General features: G+C 40.8%; 1 protein-coding gene across 1 annotated transcript in view; it reads right to left on the reverse strand.

Annotated features, from left to right (window-relative positions):
- SLC25A13 (solute carrier family 25 member 13) overlaps positions 1-22,864 on the reverse strand; it is a 772,629-nt gene that overhangs the window by 226,112 nt on the left and 523,653 nt on the right. Inside the window, exons 12-13 of the mRNA XM_085630870.1 lie at positions 20,633-20,685; positions 7,508-7,588 (exon numbers count right to left, since the gene is read on the reverse strand). Of these exons, the coding sequence (XP_085486996.1) occupies positions 7,508-7,588; positions 20,633-20,685 (134 nt within the window). The remainder of the gene's footprint in view (positions 1-7,507; positions 7,589-20,632; positions 20,686-22,864) is intronic.

Raw genomic sequence — 22,864 nt, forward strand, 5'->3', positions numbered from 1 at the left:
TACGACCACATCTTTTCCAGATCTGGGAACCCTAAGTTTGGAAAACTACTACGAATCGCTCTGCAATTGTGATCAATGGTCTGTAAACAGCTTTGGTCTGCGAACAAGAGCGTAATGCACAGTTACACGTATTTACCTCAAATATTCAGAAAGAAGCGAGCAAAAGCAAAGTGTGCCCCTCGAAAATTAAACCACGGCCTGATTATCAATGGTAAACCTGCATTTGACAGTAAGTTTACTTACTTTCGGTATTCAAACACCATTCAACTACACAACTTTATTTCGGTTCATCTAAACCATGAACGTTTACAAATTATCACAATGTGTATTACAATTACAAAGAATACATTCAAAGAAAAACAATTCATAAAATTCCAGAGAGCTAAAATTCTTTACATACAATAACTGAATGGGAGCCACATAGTAATGTAAAAATCATCAATGTTCCAAATAGAATAAAATTCGGAGACTAGAATAATCAGTTTAAAACAACATACATTAAAACCATTCATTATACGTGAGCGCTTACTCATGGCGTTTTCTGATAGCCAAAGAGACTTTTATGTAGTTGGATACCGCAGTGCATATATCAGGGGCAGCCAGTGAGTGCAAAAAAGTTAATACCATTAATACATGTGCAAGGGTTGATTTTCCTTAGTAATGAAACTAAAGGTTTACTCCTCGCCGTTTTATATAAAGTGCAAAATAAAATAAAGTGCATGGTGCTTTGTTCCGTAAAGCTGTCACACGGACAGGGTGTGAGTTTCTCAGCCCACCCTCTTTGACGAGGAAATGCCACTTAAAAAGTGCACCGTAAGTGGGAGAAATCTAGTTAAATAAAATCTAGTCTTCAAATCAGTAGTAAAAGTTAAATAGTATTGCAGCGGGGCAGGGGACATCTGTAGTGGGCCCATCTCATTCAAGATAGCGCGAGTTGGCCCTGAAAACGAGCGCCTCTTTAATAATGGCATATGGTGGGATATTTCCTGGATTATCATAAAAATGCCCCAAACCTATCTCATGGTAAGGGTCCCTCACAAAACTGAGCCATGGTATTTTTAAAGCATTGGCAATCTATAATTACTTCATGGGAGAACATTAATTCTTTGGAGAGATACATTTTTGCCCATAGAAACAAGGGAGCACTGGCTATACGATTCTCTACAAACTCTAAACCCAGTTCCTTGTGACATAGGGAGTTAGAAGCGCTATTCCGGGTAATCAATAACCTTTTGGTAAATTTATTTTCCAATATTTGAAGCGGGCTGCTTTTGTGATGTGCCCACATCCTGCTCCATATGTTGCAATAGAAACACATTTTGCGTTATATACGGTAATTAATTCCCTCACTGGCTTGTGGCCCAATCTACGTGTAAAATGAAATAGCCCATCCACAGCCCTATTTGTAAGATGGGCTCTTGCTGTGACAAGAGGTTCCCAGTTCAGCTGGTTGTTATATAAATCCCCCAGGTACATGATGTTGTTGACTTCTTCTATTATGTTGTCAAGCACAACAATGTTTTTAGATTTAGTAGTCTTAGCTCTACATGCCATAATGTATGATTTAGTGAAATTCACTTTTAGGTCACGTGAAGACATAAAATCAGTAAAAAATATTGAGCGATTTCTGAAGGCTATTAGCTGTTGTTGCCATTAACACCTTGTCGTCTGCATAAGCTAATAAGGAAACAGATTTACTACCAATTTTAAGCAAATCAAGCTCCCTACTAAATAAATGGGCCTCCAAACCATTAGTATATAATAAAAACAAGAAGGGGGCAAAAATACACCCTTGCCAGACACCGTCTGTTGAGGCAATCAGCTCAGTTTTTTCCCCTCGAGAGCCATATCTTTTGGCAACTGAGGTGTTAAGGTTTAACCTGCGAAGGAGAGATAACAGTGCTTCTTCTACGTCAATGCCTTCAATCATAGCCCACAATTTGTCCCGATTAACTGCATCAAAGCACTGGGCAAATTCATAAAGGGCCAGGTGAATTGAACCCTTCCTGGCCTTCATGTATTTGACACGATACGTTTGGCGTTTTACGACTCTGCACTCCCTATACTTGTGTGCAGAGTTCTGCGCACCTGGAGGCTCTGCCGTCGGGGTCGTAAAACTATGCAGGTGGCATGTGAATTGCATTTTGTAGTACATTTTCTGACACTACAAAACGTGCTACAAAGTGCAGTTTGAGAATCAGAGCCACAGAGTTGTCTCACGATAGGATAAAAGCAAAATTTATCGCAAAGATTATATCTAAGAAAACATTCACTCAAAATGAGCGACTTACTCAGGCTACTTTTATGCCACATCCTGAGCCTCTCCAACATAGTGAGCCACATATGTACTGGGCCAGTAGGTCTGACTTTCTTATGACGTATGCATAGCCAATACACTTATATGGCACATACTTGCCCCACATAGTACAGATGCCCAAACACATGGACACGCACAGCACCCACAGTCAAATGTGCACAAAGAGAAAATACACACATGCACATATTGCAAAACCTTTGTCACTTTTTGGAAAGAGCAATAATTAATGTGCCCCTGGGGATTACAATGTCTGGGCCGAAGATTTTTCACTCTCAAAGAGTACATTTTTGAACAACCTTGGAGTTTTTAACTTAAGATTGGTCAACACCAAACCCACTCACAATAAAGACCATCTCCTGGATCACACACAGTCTACCTTGGACCATATCACTGTCAAAGAATCCATTCACTTCATCTGGACACAATTTTTCAGTTTTATTCTGATCTTTTCTCGCCTTGACTACGCGAATGCTCTCTATTTAGGAGCACCACATGAAACCATTACCAAACTACATATTGTACAGAACTGTGCAGCGCGTATACTCCTGCGGATTCCCAATCGGCAATCTGCAAAGTCAGCTCTTGACACTCTCCACTTACTTCCCATGCCAGAGAGAATCAAGTTTAAGGCTCTCTGTATTGTACACAAGACATTAGCAGGGAAGGGACCGCCTATTATTCGGTTCATCATTATGCCTTATTCTTCAAACAGAAGCCTGCCTTCGGACAATCGCCATCTTGCTGTAGTTCCTAAAAAAAGAAAGCCAAGAAGTGGAAGCCGTCAATTTTCCTATAATGCCTCCAAGTTATGGAACATCCTCCCCCTCCATATCCGTCTTGAAACTAACCATCTGACCTTTCAGAAATCGCTTAAAACACTGCTCTTTCTCTAATGCTGTGGTAGTTCTTTTGGATGTGCTGCTACTAGCGCTGGGATGCCCTCGGGTAGCTATGCGCCTAAGAAATACTTTATTCATTCATACATCAAGTTATCAACCTCTAAATTCAATAGACGAGTCTCGATCCAGTGTACTGAAGGATAGTGGACATATTTTAATCACTCAGCAATTGATGTGTTACTCCAAAAAAATATTTTTATGATTTTGATAACCCCTCATTTATTGACTAAGAACCAAGTTCTTTGCTTTGTCAACGGAATAGTAATATTACCACAATGTCAGACAAGTGGTTGCCTTTTATGGTAAGCAGTCAATAGCCCCTTGGAAATGGGGCATCTCCAATTGGTTTGCAATGGAACAAAAAGCTATGAAACTAAATGCCAACAGGATGAAAGGGAATAATGGCTAAATTATTCTCCAGTCTACAAAATCAATATGTTGCTCAGATGTTCATCTAAGAGCAAGAAAATGCAAAAGGCTAAAAATATCTACTTTTCAAACCAGATTTTATCTTCTTCTGATATGTCAAAAGGACTCTCTTGCACAATGGAGGAATTACAATCCCTCCACTGTATGCTTTCTGTCATCCAGCCCTCTAGGGGATTATGGTACCAACTGCCCTCGTACTCTGAAGGCAAGGTTAGAATAATCAACTATCCTCCATGAAAAAATTCACACTATTGAGAAATATTAATGTAGAGTGTCCCCCTCCATTTTCCTTTATACAGCGGTCAACATTCACCAGAGCAGGGCTGGCAGATGTTATATCGCACACCAATACTCTATGTTTCCCAAATGCCTTCCAAGCTTAAGAAGCAGCTTTGTCACCAAACAGGAGACAACCTTCTCTTTAATAGGTCTTTCCCAGGGTATAGTCGCTGTATTAAATGTAAGCAGTAGTCAAATCTCTTCTAAAAAGACCATCAATCAGTTTGGAAGATCCAACCAACTTTAAGTAAATTTCCCTTCTTTCGAAATTAGATAAATTGCTAGAAAAACTCCTTCTCTGCAAGTTACAGAATTTATTGAAAAAGGCTGTAGAACAAATAAAAGCACTGAACTAGTTGGTTTTGGTTGCTATTAGATTATCTGCATAGACTGGTGGACAGTATTGGCGTTGGTGCACTGCTATGTTTAGATCTTTCAGCTGCATTACACTCCAACATTATACTCACTAGTACCTTTCAAGAACTGGGATAGTCTGGATTAGTGCTAAGGTCTTTTCTGATAGACGGGGCACAATTTGTATGCCTGACCACTTTCTCTTCTAATTCAAGTCCCTTACGTGTGGGTTTCCACAAGAATCTCTCTTTAACACCTACCGTTTCATCTGAACAAGCGCCCCTTATTAAAACGACTTCATCACCAGAGGACAAAATTCTATAAACACAGGTGTCAAATGGATCATGTTTACCAGCTTCTTCTCTCTAAAAGGTCACTAACCTAACCAGTGATGCTGCTTAAAAAAACCTGTTTCCTGTTATTGAAAACTTATGTGAGAGCAAGCAGTGGTTCTGTGGATCACTACCCAATACCATGAAGCTCCTACTCAGAATCACAACAGGGGAGGAGTCCAAAGGGCGCACCTTCCCCTCTGCAAATCAGCTTCCATCCCCAAATTGGGAGGCGGTAACTGACCACAAAGCTTTTGATACAAAAGCTATAGATTCACAATTCGGAAGGTATCCTAGTCGCAGGAACTGACCTAATTTGGATCAGGAACATGCAGCACTGTAAAGTGAGTAGTAAGAACCTACACCATTTATACTGACCACTAATAATACTCAGGAAATGAGGTAATAAGTTTAAAGAACAGAGGGATTTAATAAATGTGTTGTGATATGAGGTATAACCTCTTGATAGCCATCCATACTGTTCTTTTGAATATGGAGTTTTACAAACAATTTGAGAGCATACTTCTGTATATTTAGAGGTCTTTGTTTTTGACATATTTTATGTGTGAACAAGGTTATGAATTAATGTGGAAAATGTCTTCCTAATCAGTAATACATGTACAGGACAATGGATGTGATTCGCACTTTTAGGTGTTACTTGATGTGAATGCTACAGTGCACTAATGTGCAATATTCAGCGCATGTTAGAGGAGCAGTTGGGTAGTTGTGTCCTAGATGTGTTGGCTGAGCTGTTTGAAGTTTACAGTATTGATGGAAATTAATAAAGATGTTACTTTGTGAAAAATCGAATTTCGGCTCCCTCTTCATATTTGGAACAAAAACCTGGAAATGATATATGGAAATATGTTTGAAATTTTATAGAATGATACAATTGTTTGATTTGGAGTGTTCACTCTTCAAAAAACAGAACGCACGATTTGTAACAGTATCCGAGCAGCAAGACTGTAGGAGGTTGAGCACCAGTGTAAAATGCTGCTGAAATTGACACCAGTGAGGTTGTTCTTATACCTATACTGCTCTTTTCTTGTTTATGGTATTTTTAAGCTGTCAAACTACATTTTCAAATTTTGCTTAAGATGTCCCTCAAATGTAACTGTAAAACGCAGTATGTCTGAACTAAATCCACCATCTCTGAAAAACAACCTAATTGCATGCTGGAAAGCAACCACCTCAGAATGGTGGTGTTGAGCGGTGCAAAGCCAAGCCTGCCTTATTTTACTGTAGCCTCCTACATTTTTGTCCATATTAGCAGTCATAGGGAAATGCAATACCCTTGTCTCATTTTTTTTTTTTTACTGTCAGCCAGACTCATCATCACTTTAGACCAGAAGCCCCTCACACCAGGGCACGCCTAAAGTTTATGTATAACTGTCCCTGGGAGACCATGATCCTGAAGGACAATTACCAGTTTCTGAACGCCCAATTCTTGCCATGAGAACCCTGGTAAAGTAGGTCCTTTGGAGTACCAGTTGAAACCCGGATATGTTTGCTACTTTTCTGGGACTCTGTAAAACTTCACTTCAGACCTCATATAATAACCAACCCAAAACCTGTGCCTATTTCTCTTGAAGCTCAGAAAGAATATCAGGAAAGTTATAGATTAGTTTACTAGCTCCAAGAGAGATCAATTTTTTCATGAGGGGTACGGTCAATATTATATCCTCCAAGGGTCTAACATCTTTAATCTGTTTGCCCTTGGGCACATCAACAAAGAAGCTGTGTCGAAAAAACAGATTTCGAAAGACCTTGCCATCTGCATTGGATATTTTTAATTCAGAGATTGGAATGTCCCCCACGCGTCATCCAATTTACCAATACCTACTTCAATCAGCCAGCTGATCAGAGGCCCGGAGAGGTGTTTCCTTCGTTAACATGTTTTGGCAGCCTAAATGTTTAACGGCTGCTTTTCATATCTACAAAACTGCCAGCATATAAGTCAGCCAGTCTCTCTTGTGCAGCTTCCGGTAAATGGTATCAGGATACCCTCTAGACTCCAAGTACCTATTGGTTCTGACAGATGGTTCCCCCAGCGAGGTATATGCCTAATCATTAACTTTCACCAATTATGTTGCCCAGTAATATTTCCTCACATCTCGAAGGGTGATGCTCACATGGTAGACTACTCTCATCAGCTGTCTCAGTTCTGCATCTATATTCATGAAGTATATATTCAGTACGAGGTGGATTCCTCATTCCTGAGCGCACACTCACTTGCGAATTCCTGCATTCAGTTTTCTTGCACATCCCGTCTTTGGTCTGTGCATCTTCACCACTCGCACATGGGGCAACGTCTGCCATTCCAAGTGTCACCAGGCAATTGCCTTTTACGTTCCATCTTGAACCAACAGTGCCTCAAAAATGTTGAGGTTCAACCAAGATCCTTGAAGAACAGCATTTATAAATTGATTTTGAAATTTCAGCATAGCTTATTTTACAAGAAACACAACACCTACTCCAATTTAGTCAACTTAAAAGTGTATTTTCCATGTATTAATTAGTGTAGAAATTTAACTTTTTAAAGAAACATGTGTTTGACTTTTAGAAAGTTCAAGGCTTGTTAGGCAAACACAACTTTAACTATTACATTAAATAATATTTCAAAAGTATTTACTATTTATGTGTTGTCTTTGTTTATGAGTGGCTGCACATGTGTGTATTTGTGCTGATATTTGCACGGGCCTAGTCTGTGTGTACATGAAAGTCTGCAACCGTTTTTTTCTGTACCACCACGGCATGAATAAATATGAAACTATACAAAAGTTAAACCTATTAGATTTGCCAATATTTGTTCTTTGTCGATGATCATGTTTGTGAAGTTGGAACACCAAATAGTTGTGAATAATAAAGCAATAAACATCAGTTTATAGATTACTTACACATCCACCAGCCAGGATTTCTGCTGCAAATGGGACAGAGCCATCTTTGATTCTAAACTTGTCCCTTACAAAGTCATTCACCTGAAAAACAGAAATGGGAAACAAAGTTATATTTCAAAAAGTGGAATAAAATAAGACTACATCTGATTGTTCTGCTTCAGGTGAAGGATGTGGCAAGTGTTCTTGAGTTATGATAAATGACAATAAAACATAATATCTCACATTACGTTTTAGAAGGTCCTTATCCATATATGTGACAGCAATTATGGTTGACAATCACATCAACTAAAGAAAACAGGGGGTTGTGACCATACTGAACAATATAATCTTTGATATTTATAATGTTGATCCTTAAAATGTATTACCTTCGGCAAAAGTTGAATATTGTGTCCTGTTTAATGTTGTTCTGGGTTTTTACCTCATATCCACTTTAGAATAAATGTAATTCTTTTACACATGGCCAGAACCAATCTCTAGCAATAATCATTCTAATACATAGGAACAATTCTGGATGGATACTTTTTCTAATCGCAGATTCCCCACATTTAGAATACTCCCAGGCGTCAGACTAGATCCGGAAGATTTTACAGCATAGCCCCTGAACGCCAGTAGGAGGTGTCATGCAGCTCCGTGTCAAACCTATTTCGCCCCCGAAGTGACGCTGGAGCTTCATATAATAGCCACTCGAATATGCTGATGTCAGTCTCTTTCTGGACTCCTCGGAATGAAACCCCAAAGACGAACTAACTGTGCCATTGCGCAAATCTGATTTGGGACATTTTAGATGGAAAAGTGGCAATTCCACAGAACGGGGAGGTGGAAGGGTGGGGAGGAATCTGAGGTTAGATAGTGTATCCACCAGAAAACGTGTTACAGAAAGTAACTTGTTCTTCTGATGGATACTTCTTCCTGCATATTCCGCACCTTTAGAATAGATACCAACACAGTACTTTCCTCTTGAGCTGGGACTGTGGAATGGCTCTGAACAAAAAAGTTCTACAGGACCAAACAGCCAAAATGCCCTTCCCATTATACCTTGATTTCAAGGCAGCATTGCTTTGTAAATGTGTGCACTTTTGCCACAATGCGGCTTGACAAATATCCGGGTAGGGCACTCCGTGTGCCAATCCGGTGGTATCAGTCTCAGTCCTGGTGGAATTGGCCCTCAAACCTTCTGGCGGCTTCTTTGCGGCTAATGCATTGCAGATCTCAATAGAGAGGACTATCAACATGGACAACGTCCTTTTCTGCACTGCCATGCATTTCTTTGCCGGAGAGAACCCACAAAGAGCTGAAGGTCTTTGCTAGTATCGATGTAAAAGCTCAAGGCTCTTTTTGTGGTCCAAACAATGAAATCTCTTCTCCTTGTTCAAGTGGTGAGGTGGGCACAGAATGTCAGAAGTGTGATGGACTGTTTGACGTGAAAGGAAGTCATAACATTTAGTAGAAAGGCTGCTCTAGTCCTCAGCACCAATTTGTCCAAATCGGGTGGTGTTGTGGATCGGCTGGATTGACGGAGCTTTAAGCTCACTCAAGCAACAAGCCAAAGTTATTGCAATAAGAAAGACTGTCTAGGGTTTAGGAGGAAAAATATAGAATAATCCTTTGAGAAATCGGATCACAATGGTTGATTTGAAGGACGGTTGATCGAGTTAACACAAAAAGATCGAAAAAGCCTACAAATAACCTTTAACCATGCCCATTGAAAGTCCTTGCTGGCCCAAACATAAAACAAATAAGCAGCCATCTGACAGTATGGCCTTCAACGAGTTCATATTACGGGTGCCACGCCAAGCCGCAATCTTGTACTAGTCTCGGGCATAAACAAACTTGTTTGAAGGATACTTGGTTGCTAGGGTGACATCCACTACTTTAGGAGGAAAACTGAATGCAGCCAACTGCCGCCATTCAATCTCCACAAATGGAAGTGTAGATTGCGCAGGTGCAAGACCCAGCGCCTTGTTGTGGTAGAAGATCCTCCCAAAGCAGCAGCTTCATCGAGGACAGTTGTTTATGCCCAGAAATTCAGATCACCACACTCTCTTGGCCCAATCCACAGTCATTAGAATTACTTAGGACTGGTCAATTTCTATCTTCTTGAGAATTTAATTGCGGTGATGTAGCGGTGCAATGGCTTACAACAGTTCCGTTGTCTACTCTAGGAAGAACAAGTCGCCGAGAGATAGCATTCTTGGTAACTCAAGTGCATTCTCCACATTGGCCAAAAGATCGAGCCAGGGCTGGAAGACGTCCTGTGCCACCTCCGGGTACAACTGCGAACCGCGGCTAGGCATGGTTGGCAGAGTTTATTCACCTTGGCATTGAAATATTCTGCCTGGTGTTGCACGATTAGGGAAATGCCCAGACGAGTCACCACAGCCAGAGGCACCGGGCATCCTGCAACAAGGCCCGGAACCCACTCTTCTCTGTTTCTTCCTATACAACATAGTGGGGGTGTTGTCCATGAGAACCTGCCCCCAGGCGTCTTCTGGTGGATGGCGGGAAGACCTTCAATGCCAAGCAGATGGCCCTAACTCCAACAAGTTGATGTAGAGAGGACCAGAGTCCTCTGATCGCCACATCATTCTGATGGCCCTTGCTACTCAGCAGCGATGCATTTGTCACCCTTGTCAGCTGTGGGTGGGGTAGGGCGAGGGGTTCTGCCACTGGTCTTTCTGTTGAAAGGCAGAAAGGGCTTAGACAATGTCTGCCCAAGCTGCAAAACCTCAGTGAGGACATGGGTTTTTAGCTCAACACATGGTACCTGTAAGTCTAGGACTTCAGCTATCCATCTGATGACCACAGCAAATGAGGCAATATCTTTTTTCAAAGGACCGGAGGGAGAACCCAGCCTCAGGTCAGCAAAAGTGTCCTATCCACGGGCCTCTTGTGGGTCCAAGTGTGAATTTTCATGATCATATTGTGGGGGAAATTCATCCCAATTATCTCCAACATCCCAAAAGGCTGTTTGACTTTGGTTTGAGTCTGATCCAAAGAGTTGTTGGAGTTCAAGAGGACAACTCCTAGCCAAATGTGCGATCTTATATGAATTACAGCGAACGGGGTGTGGTACCTTCCAGACTGTTGCAGGATGTGTCTTTGGAGGAGGTTGAAATAGATTCTGTTCAGAGTCGGACAGTACATAGGAACAAGATCCTACTCGGGAGTCTACAGGGTCATCAATGTGGCAGGAACCCACTAGGATCATGGTGCCAGACGTGGATTTGGCTCCAGAGTCAGAGCTGAAACCGAAATGGGTTCTGGAGGTACAAACTGTTCCGCCAACAGAAACCCACCTGGAGGCCTCCATTGATCAGTGCTCCCAGTAGGCGCACAAGAGGGACCTCAGCAGGGTGCCAAAAAAGATCAATACAGTCATAATCTGTAGCAACATCACATTTTGCCCTAGAATTTAGGATGCATTGGGATTGGCTACTCGCCCGAAGCAGTATTAATAAGGAGGGTTAAACTGGATGTCCTCAACTTCTCAGTGGAAGAGTGACAAGTCTAGGATGAGTCATGTTTGGCCTTTGTATATTTCGTTTTACCTGTTATCACTTGCATTTATAATTTAAGCACCACCTTCAATTTACTATACGTTGCACACGTCCGTACACAGTGTTCTTGCATCACTCGCCACAATACATTAGCTATAACTCACCACCCTTACATGCACTGTATTCTTTGAGATTATGTTGTTTGAGATGTAATGTGTTAATATAACTGCTATGATTTCACATGCTATAAGCCATATGCAAGTGTATAACCAGTGCATGGAGAAAGGGCACGTTATAGTTAACGTAATGTGGCGAGTGATGAGAGAGGATTGTGTACTCATGTGCGCGACATACAGTAAATTGAAGAATGAGCGAAAATTGTAAATGTAAGTTATTTTTTGAAAATTCTTTTTATTGGCATTTTATAATATAATCATACATATGTTCCATAGAAAGGAGTATGTTACATGTTGCGAAAATTGTAAATGTAAGTTATAACTGGTAATGCGTAAATTAGAAATGTAAGTTATAACTATAACGTTATAATTTCTTTAGTTTGTATAGTTTAAGACGGGTTTGAAAAGAAAGATAAAATGTTTTCCTAACTATAACTTCGCTTTAACTTTTGTTTTTTTTCATTAAATTTAAATGTTTTTAATAAAAATGTGTTTCCAATCATAGTGTGAGTGTTATTTATTTGTGAGTGTTAAGTGCAGTGTCGTAGAGTATAGTGAAGGACAGTGTTGTATAGTATAGTTTTATAGAGGCTTGTGTTGTAGAGTGGCGTTGCATAGAGTGGAGTGGCATTGCATATAATGGAGTAGTGTTATAAGGTGGAGTGGCATGCAGTGTCTTCTAGTGGCGTGAAGTATCAGAGTGGAGTGGCATGTCATACAGTAGAGTGGTATTCCATGTGGGAAACTGTCAGAGTGAAAAATAGTGGCGTAGCATAAAGTGGAGTACAGTTTTGTTCAGTGGAGTGAGGTAAAGTAGACTAGAGTGGTATATAGTGTTGTAGAGTCTAGTGGCATAAAGTGCAAGTGAGTGGAGAGGCATATAGTATAGAGTTGAGTAGAGTAGATAATTCTGGTGCCCAATGGAATAGCATACAGTGGAGCAGCGTACATTGGAGTGGAGTTTACTGCAGTTGCATATAGTGGAGTTGCATTTTGTAAAGTGGCATATAGTGGAGTGGTGTACAGTGGAATAACAGAGTGGAGTAGCATAGAGTGAAGTAGAGTACAGCAGAAAAGCGTATAGTGAAGTGTCCTAGACTGGAGCATACAGTGGAGTGGGGTAAAGTGGACTAACATACAGTGGAGTGATATACAGAGAAATAGCGTGCATTAGAAAGGCTTACAGTGAAATAGCAGAGTGGATTGGCGTACAGTGTAGTGGCATACACTGTAGTTTTGTACAGTAGAGTGGGTAGGGTGAAAAAGCATAGAGCAGAGCAGCATTCTGTAGAATAGAGTGCCATGCACTGGAGGAGTATACAGTGGAATAGCATGGAGTGGCAGAGTGAAGTGGCATACAGTGGAGTGACATACAGTGGAATAGAGTGGAGAGGCATACAGTGGAATAGCGTAGCGTGTAGAGTAGTACAGTGGAGTGTCGTACAGTGAAATACCATAGAGTGGAGTAGAGTAGAGTGGAGTGGCATGGACTAGAGTGGGGTACAGTGAAACATGGTAAAGTGCAATTGTATAAATTGGAGTGGCATACAGTGGAGTGTTGTGGAGTTGAGTGGGGTATAGTGGAGTGATACTGATGGAATAGCTTAAAATGTAATGTTGTAGAGTGGAATTGCATACAGTGGTATTGGGTAGAGTGGAGTAGCGTATAGTGGACGGGAGTACAGTGTAGTAGCATACACTGCAGTGTCAGAATGGAGTGGTGCACGATGTAATAGCATACAGTGGAGTGTTTTACAGAGTAGTGGAGTGGCGTACAGCGGATTAGCATAGAGTGGTGTTGAAAGGATTAGCGTAGAGTGGCGTATATTGTAGTGGCCTAAAATGGAGTGGCACAGAGTGCAACAGCATAGAGCGAAGTGGCATAGAGTCAAGCAGCATAGAGTGAAGTGGCGTACAGTGGACTGTCTTAGTTGAAACAGAGGCATTGAGAAAGTGTGAATTTTCCAGGAATATAGATTATGATGTGTAAACGCAAATTTTTGTTAGCAGGTGTTAATAAAGTAAGTAGTGTTTAAGTTATAAGAGTTACAATAGTTAGTAATATATTTTGTCACAGTATACCGCGGTACATGCCGATAAGAAAGCAGTATACGATTGACTAATGGCTGTCTTTACAAAACGTAACAGGGCAGCCATGTAGTTTTCAGTACACTTTCGCTGCATTATGGGCTAGAGCCTTATATATATGGGTATTACGTTTTATAGTTGTTCCCTATCTATTACCACTTTATAAAATTATTGATAGTTAAAGAAAAGTATTTATAATACATTTCTACATATTGTTCCAGCAGTTTAGGGAGAACAACACATTTAAAAAAAAAATCTTTTTAGGCAGCGCAGTAATTTTTAGGTATTACTGCAGTACTCTGTCGACTTTGTTTAAATATTTTAAATATGTTAAATATTTAATATAATACCAGGATAATCGAGCAGTCTTCCGCATGCTACGATGGAGGCGACCAGAACAGCATTGCTCAAACCTAATAAAGAACCCACTGAGTGCTCCTCCTTCTGCCCCTTGTCCCTACTCAATGCAGACAATAAAATCTTTGCAAAAATCCTCAGAGAAAACAACCATTAATGCAATTCTTAATCTTAGTTAACCAGTCAGGCTTCACCCCCTTCCCACGATCTACATTATTCAACCTCCGTACGTTAATTGCTGTATTACATAGAGCAGATTGTCAGCTTCCGTATGCCGCGGTACTATGAGATGCAGAGAAAGCATTTGATTTACTAGGGTGATGGTTTATGAGGGAGGCTATTTGTCGACTGGGCCTTCAATGCTATTTCTTATTACTTATCAACTTATTAAACACAAACCCAACAGCAAGAGTGCGTGTTAACAACTCATACTCTACTTTGTTAGCGTTTGGCAAGGGCACAAGGCAGGGTTGTCCCCTCTCCCCTCTTATCTTTGCACTGGCTGTAGAGCCTTTACTTGCTTCATACAAGAGTTACATTTGCATTGTGTCTTATCCCTGGGTAATATGTCGATGATAATCTCATTGTATGCTGACAATGTAATTCTGTACTGCAGATTAATCGAGTTTCTAGTGTCCAAGAATTAATTTACTTTGGGGGCTACTCCACGTTACAAATTAATTGGTCAAAATCGGAGGCATTCCCTCTTACGGACAATTGTAAGGAACCCACACTGGAACTCCTTTTGAGATGGAGCCTTGAAGGGGTGAAATACTTTGGGACCTGGGTCACACGGGATGTTGATGACCTGATACTAAGTAATTATGGTACTGCTCTCAACAAAATTGAGGCGAGCATCGAGAGGTGGATTCAGCTTCCCTTTCCCTCCTTGAGAAGATTTCCTTAATAAAGATGGTGATATTTTCTAAGCTTTATATCTGGTCTCAAATATCCCTGTATATCTCCCACATTACTTTTTACGGGAACTGTGTCAGAGACTCTTTTCGACTGATATAGCGAGGAGGTCAAACTCGTGTGATGGGAAGTCCTCATTGCACACCCTTTACAGCGAGGCAGGCTTGGGTTACCTGACATTTACATATATTATCTAGTAGCGCAGGCTCATTACCTAAAATACTGGCCACTAACTCACTGTACACCCATGCACGTCGGAGTTGAGCGAGCGACAGCTCGAACACACTTGTAGCTGGGTCATATCTGTGCACTGCCCCAATTGGCACAATGAGAATTGGATGTGCTTGCCTTGACGAGCAAAGCACGTGGGAGCTAGCCCGAAAATTGCATTCCCTACTCCCTGAAGCTGCCAGCTGCAAATAATCCCCTATTGACTCCTATTAGTCAGAGAGAGGTCAACGTTCTGCTGCGGTGGACAAATATACACACCATTGGCGACCTATTCGAAAACAATACATTTATCTCCTCTAATAGTTTCTCTGCACTGGATGTTACTTCATTGACATTGTACTGCTATCTCAAGCTCCAAGCATCGGCTGGGGCTAGCCATTCCACGTATCCTGCACCACTGCCAGACATGCAAATGCTTGCAGAATACATAGGTAGGACCGAAGAGGGACTCTCCATCTTGCATCCCTACTCTGCATTCCTAGCAGATGTGATGGATAAGTTACCGAAAGCTAGACACAAAGGGAAGGCCTCTTAAGGGCATCCACTGTCAGATAAAACATGTGAATACTGTTGTGCACAAGTACACACTGCTTCCTACAAGCATAAAGCATAAACGTATACAATATAAATACTCACACCAATACTACACAGAGAATGCATAACTAAATCTAGTGGGGGCACTGCGATTAAATGTGCTAGATGTGACCTTCCAAATGCAAACTCTCTTCATATGGCCTGGAGCTTTCCCAAACTTACCTCGTATTGGCGGAATCTTTTCTTTGTTATTTCTGAGGTCCTGCAGACCCCAATTGACCCGGCTCCTCAAACAGCTATACTGGGAGACCCCACTAACTTACCCTTCTCATACCGACGTCTTGTTATCATTCTTCTCGTTCTAGCTAAAAGATGGGTGGCCGCGAGGTGGATACAGAGACAGGTGCCGTCTGAGGGAGTGGCAAAGTGATGCTGTTTACAGTCAAACATGTTGAAACAGTACGCTGAGTCAATCCACCCAACCACTCGCCCCAAGGACATATGGGCACCATTTTGTCTCTACCTGCAGCGTGACACTGCGTGATAGGTTTTTCATTGCTTTGTGTTGCTTGCCACATATCTGTCATAACTAAAGCTCATATGTATGTACTGTGTTGTGAATTTTCACCCATGTGGAAAATGTCCTAAGTTATAAAAAACTATCACAAAGCAACATGCCACAAACAGATCAGTCTCAATACTTAAAACTTTCGGCACCATCCAGAGACACTAATGTACCATTCAGTCGTCCCGGTAATTATGAACGCAGATCCACACGATCATTCAGGAGCACCACCAGGAAATGATAGAACCTACATAGAGGGCCTAGTTGTGGATTTTTCACCACCAGTCAGATGCTGAACTACAAACATCTCCCTATTTTGGCCAAATGACAAAACTTTACTTTTGCAAAATGCATATATTTGTGGCTAATCTCTTAGATGAAGTTATGACTGTGTCCTACAAAAACGCCCCGGTAGAACAGTTGTGTTAAAGTGGTTGACCTCATTCAGATTTATAATCATCCAGAAGTGTCCAGGTGCTTTCTCAACTACAAATATCTGGGAGTACACATGCTTCCACAATTATGCATGAAGCCAAGAAAACTGAGATAGGTACTTCATAGGGATGCCTGATGTCTAACTAGACATGGCACTATTTGGGGCACTTGCAGTTGGTCCTTGTGGCACAACACCTACAACTGGACCTCTGTTTTCTCAAAGAAGTCCTTAAAGCTGATACATCATGAAAGGAGCACAATGGAGGCAGCTACAACTGTCTGTTTTTAATTTTCTCACAATCAGAAAAAGAAAAGCAACAAGAGAGATGTGCTACCCAGTATGTTCAAAGTTCACAAGTTCCAATCTTCAGTTTTGCATCCCTTCTCTCTGGCATTTTCAAAATTAGCTTGCTGTATAAACCTGTAGGATCCCACCCAGAAGAGAAGATTACACAAGGTTCTGAGAATCTCATTCTAGCAAAAACAAAACATGAATTGAAAGCCCCATGATTCTGTAGACCATGGTCAGGACTTGGTCTACTCCGTGATGCCAGATTCACATCTTATGTAAGTCACAACCTCAAGTAGCAAACCGAGACTGTCAATTGTCTGCAATCGGGAAACTACTAGCTACAGCGACTATAAAGATCTTGCAGGAAGAAACAAGCCACGAAAAGAGGCCAACAGTTCATCAATGAACATGAGTACCTATGGTGTAACCAGGGTGGATTTTGGCTGGTCTATGGCAAACTTTGCTGCTCAATGTGATGTATAATTAACAAAGGAGTAGATTTTTATGTATGCGACTGATTAACCACCCAACCAATTTTGCCACAGTGGATAGAGTATCTTGGAACTAACTGCAGAACGGACTGTAGTCTAGGGATTATGTTTTTGAACATAAAGTAGCAAAAATAATTTAAAGATGGAAATGATGTGAAATGAATAATACCAAATAGACTGACAAAAAACACCCTGTAAACTGTTAAAATTAAATAAATATCTGCCTATTATGAGGATCAATGAGGCAAAATGAAAAGGTTATGTTAGAGATCCCTTTTCAGTTGTGCATTTCCTCAGTTTTGTGCAGGTCTCCTAGCAGTTCTTTGTGACAGGGTAAAAAGGCTCGGTGTAGTTACGATATGACAGGTAAGTAAAAAAACAGAGGTTGCTTAAGGTTAAATATCAGTTCAGTGCATTAAGAGGTGCCGCCCACATTCTAATTTGTTATACACAACTATGAGAGGTGGGACGTTGTGTGGGAATTAGCTCTCAGTTTCTAAAAGCGCAATCAAATCACACTCCTAGTTGGTATGTGCGACAGTATGTAAAAATGATAACATTTTGTGCAACATCGAGCACTGCGCAATTTACAACTGACAAATTCAAACAAGTTGATTATATATACTACATATTCCATTAACACTAACACAAGTCCGTTCATGTGATCCAGTCGCGAGTGGTAACTTTTAACAATGTTTATTTTTTTCTGCACTCTCAGTCAGAACAGGTTACACAAAATATATTGCAAAGGTATTTTTCAGGGGTACCTGAAAACTGTTTTTTCATTGCAACATCGTGTTTTTGTGTATTTGCCAACACCGGTTTATGGCCACTTGTGTTTTTTATAAGAGTGGCTCTGATGGGAGCTTTTACACTGCAAACATCTGTGGCGTCCTGCGGATTTTATTCAAGGAAACGTGTCTATTCACTTTAAAAAAACGCTATTTCAAAGAAGTTACATGAAATTGGGCTTGCTCAAAAATGAGCTTAATGAGAAGTGGAAACTGTTAAATTCCACAATGGAATGTTTCCGCCACTGCTCACTTCCTGCTCAAATGATAAATCTTATCTGTGCAGAGGAAACAAGCCAGATGTTTGTGATGTTGGCGGGAAACCGTTCTCCCTGACACATTTAAGGTTTGCAAATAGTGAGGTAAATAATCCCATTACTTTGTGTTTGCATAAGTGGGTACATCCAAGATATGCAACATATTATGGCATAAAAAAATATGACTTTCTATTTTAGCCTGAACATTAGTACAAACCATGAAGCAATTTTTACTTCATTGTGGGGTTATAAAGCAGGCCTGTTGTAGACTCTGGTATGAAGAGAAATTCAAATCCATAAGGAAAATGATTCCAGCAACACATTATAACCTTCTGATGTCAAACTTGTACGAGAACCACGGAAGAGCTGGTGCAACAAAGTCATATCATTATTATAATAATTTTTGCAACTATTTTGCTAAAATAATGTAACTATAAGGATCCAAGAGAATGGCGTGAACTCTCTGACCCCAACATTCTGTTAATCCTTTCCTTACACCCAAGGTACCCCACACACACATCAAATCTCTCTACGTATACTATACCCCAACAGAACAACTTATTTACCTTGAGTAACACTCTTTCTGGTGGATACTCTAACCGCATATCCCTCACCTTGTGAATACTTCCACGCGCCAGACTGGATTTGGAGATTTTTCTCAACATTGTTCTCACCGGCCAGTAGGTGGGGACGAGCAACTCAGGGTCTGCTTCATCCCACCCGTGAAGAGACACAGGAACCACATATACGTACCACCTATGTGCGCTGCCGTAATTTCCTTTGACTATCAGTGCCATCGGAGGTGGAGCTTAGCAACTAATCAGATGTGACAGTGCGCAGACCTTAAATTGTGACCTTTCTATAGATACAAAAAGAGTCCGTTCTACAGAACATTGGGGCTGGGGAGGGTGGTTGAGGAGAGGTGAGGAAACTGTGGTTTGATAGAGTATTCACGGGAAAGTGCATTAGGAAAGGTAGTAACTTGTTCTTCTGATGGATACTTCTAACTGCAGACTCCTCACCTTGTAAATAGATATCAAAGGGTGGTGAGTATGTAGAAGAGTTGATCATCCACCCAAAGGTCTTTGGTGCAATCAATGTAAAAATTGTAGCCTTTTTTGTAGTCCAAGCGATGGAATCTCTCCTTCTCTTTTGAATGGCGCGACAGAGCAAAGAATTCTGTAAGAGTGGTGGATTGGCTAACATGACATTGAGTGACAACCTTTGGCAGAAATGCTACTCTAGTTCTCAACATCAGTTTTTCTGAAAAAAAGGTGGTGTAAGGAGGCTAAACAGACAGTGCTTGCAGTTCACTCATCAAATGCAATTAAATTATCACAATGAGAAAGACCGTTTTAAGAGTCAGGTGATTCAAAGGACAGCTGTGCATCATCTCAAATATCACAATAATAAGGGAGAGGGGGGGGGGGACAAGGTGCTAAATATAGGTCCAGTGACTTGTGCCCCTAAAATCTAAAATTATATTTGCGAGAGTCACAGGTTCCTGTAAAAGAAGGGTAGGAGAGGAAACTGAAGTCGTTCTCAAATTATGGTGTCTGAGGACAGTGTGTCCTGATCTTGATGCCCTCACACACCCCGAAGGATGTCATGCCTCATAATTGGGCAGTGCTCCTCTTCTGGCCAGCGCAGCAATGCCCTACGGGTCCCCCGAAGGGTCACTTTGTCGGAGATCTTTTGAAGATAAAGCTGTGAGTGACAAGTTTTGCTGACACTGAAAGTATGCAGAAAGTAAATGTGCAACTGGGAAACTTGTGCTCAAATATCAACTTTCCCACTTGTCCAAATCGTGTAAAACAAGGCAAATCGCTTGAAATTCACCCTGTATCATTTCAGTTAACAAAATAATTTGAGAGCAAAGTTGAAATAATTCAGCCCAAGATCTGTGCTATTTAGAAATCGCACATGTATAAATTCAATATAAAATAATCTTGCAACGCAATTAACAACAATATAAGCAATATATAAAGAGAACATGACAATCTAGCACCTCTCTGGGTAACTTGTGTCACACGTCAGGACAGAGGCATTCTGAATATTTCACGTTTGAAAAAACTATTACATCCAATATAGGTCACTTGATGTACTACTATCATATGTACTTACTGAGCCACTTTAAAGTCTAAAACATTTTTTCCAGTTTAAAGTGTATTTCTCATATTGTTCATGAATTTCTCTCTGGTACACATGCTGAACCCTATGGCTGGGCACGTGCTATGCCTATTATAGCCAAGACTGCCCACGAGCTCGGCCCTGGCTTGGCGCCCTCTTCGAATGCTCAGTCATAAGGGCTTTACTGCTAAGGAGGAAGATGAAAACAGCTGTTCTAATTGGGGGTCTATGTTGCTGTATTGAAGTCGCTGTAGCCTGTAGCCAGTGAAATACAATTTCCCCTGCAGAGGACATTAAATGTGCAAACCGTGAAACGCTGTTTTAGTACAGTATAAAAAGGAAATACACAATCAGCACAAGACTTACTGTAAGTTTTATGGCTTTCTCTGGGGCAACTCCTAAAAGTTGTGGCAGAAGACCTAAAAGAGAAAAAAATAAAGAAAAAGATCTTATTACAAACTAGCAAACCGTCAGTTAGAAGCAAGGATCACAACCAAAAAGCAGGTCAAATTTTCAGCAATTTCCTACTATTATATTTAATGAAGGCATTTGAGTTGGAATGTCGAGGCATGAATGTGTACTGGCTACATCCAGAGCTAACTTCCGGTCCACAATGTCACTAATTTGTTGGAAAATGTAAGTAGGGTACATAAAAATGTTAGCACCCTATACTATCTTTGCAGACTGATCAACTGTTAAACATAGGGATTTCAGGACACAGTTTGAGAAGAAATGTGCATGGAGAAAAGGGTGTTTTCCCGAGTTTAACGAGAAATAAAGTTGCTTCCATTTGTAGAACTCCTATGATTAAAAACAGCTGTCAGATACACACACATAGAATGCAGTTCACTCTCGTGCAAAACATCCTGCAGGCAGGTAAAACAGGTCGCCATGCGATTACAAATATTTAGTTAGACAATTATATAAACTGAACACAAAAAAATAAGCAATTGCAATAAGAAAGCATCGGAAAAAAATACAGTGGCGAATTTTAGACAGACCAAATATGAATATACTACATTTAAAGGTTCTAGCAAACACGATGCTTTAGCTTGTACAAAAGACAGATTGTTTTCACCCTCCAAGTCTCTCACACTGGAAAATAAACCAAGATTTTAAATCTTAGTGTAAAACAGAACACATCAGAAATACTGAAAGCCAACCTTCGGTAGTGGATAGAAAAAAACGTGGAATCAGATGGCACATCTTTTACTGAACAACCGCATTAACTGACAAGTCCCTGTGGAAAAAAGCAAGGGAACAAATCCCAAAAGTCTATCATGTTACACAACTACTGGTTCCCTTTCAGCCTAATTTAAAATTTTGTTCAATGGTGACATACTTCCGCCTTTGTACACAAACAATGACATACTGCGATAGCGACGTTCAAAGGTTTGTCCATCTTTCACTGAGAGATGAAAGCAATCTTCTACTCACACCATTCCACAGCTTGTTGTGCACTCAACACAACAACAAAATCCAACTCCCAATTACACAATAAAAGCAACTGAAGTCCCATAGAAATCTTCAAAACCTACCTAGTTTTAAAGCTTAAAAACAAGAGGAAGCGTTTGTTCAACCACCAAATATTTTGGAAAACAAGACCTGATCAAAATGGGCAATTTCAAATACCAAGCCATCCTCTGCTGATAAAAGAATCTATGCAAAATGAACACTGAAAAGCATCACCAATCATAAGAAATAGTTTCAATTATATGATCCATTTATGATGCAGGAAACGTACAACGGTATGAAAAAAAATCAATATTTTTAAAAGGTATATTATTTGTATGATGCCGGAATTCAAATCCCCCGCCCCCTCCCCCAAGCAAATATCAGGTGTGCATATACTGAACATTTACTGTATCATAGAGTTACCCCCTAGACCCCTTTGTAGAGATAAACATTGCAAGTTTAGGGGTGTTGGGGACTGCCACTGGAGCTGTGTTGGTGTTAAAATATATAGTATTTGAATTACTATTTCCATTTTGAGACTTATTTTTGATTAATTTCATGTGAATGGCATATTGGGCTGTGATCCAGGCCGGAGTTTTGTTGGTAGGTTAGCACAGCTTTGAGTGATGTAATATGGTATTGTACTTAGGGTAGTAAATAGTATGAGGGTTGTTGTGACCTTTGATAAAGACTGGGGGGCGATTTAAGCACGTCTGGTGTAGTCTGTTCCGTGTTTTGTCCGTGGATGGGGTTGGAAAGCGGTTTCAAATGAAACCAGGAAGTAAAGTAGCCTAAGCTACAAGGAAAAAAAACTTCCACACCTATGACTATCACGGTCATTATGTACAGTCCAAACTGCAGCCAATCAGGCGACAGCACCCACCAGAATGTTCTCCTCAGAGGCTCAGGCTCTCAGATTTTCTCGCACAGGAGTGAAGAACAAGTTACTTACCTTCGGTAACGATGTATCTGTAAGAAACATTAGTTAGTTAAATTCCTCACCTTAGAATATCCCCAGGCGTCAGACTGGATCCGGAAGATTTTTCGTCAGCAATACCCCTTGCGCGTCGCTAGGCGTCGTCTGCGGCTCCGCGTCCGTCGTCGGCGTCGTGCGCCGGGATGACGTCGGAGTACTTAGACGCC

Source organism: Triturus cristatus, chromosome 10, assembly GCF_964204655.1.
Source record: "Triturus cristatus chromosome 10, aTriCri1.1, whole genome shotgun sequence".
NCBI classification, from domain to species: Eukaryota; Metazoa; Chordata; class Amphibia; order Caudata; family Salamandridae; genus Triturus; species Triturus cristatus.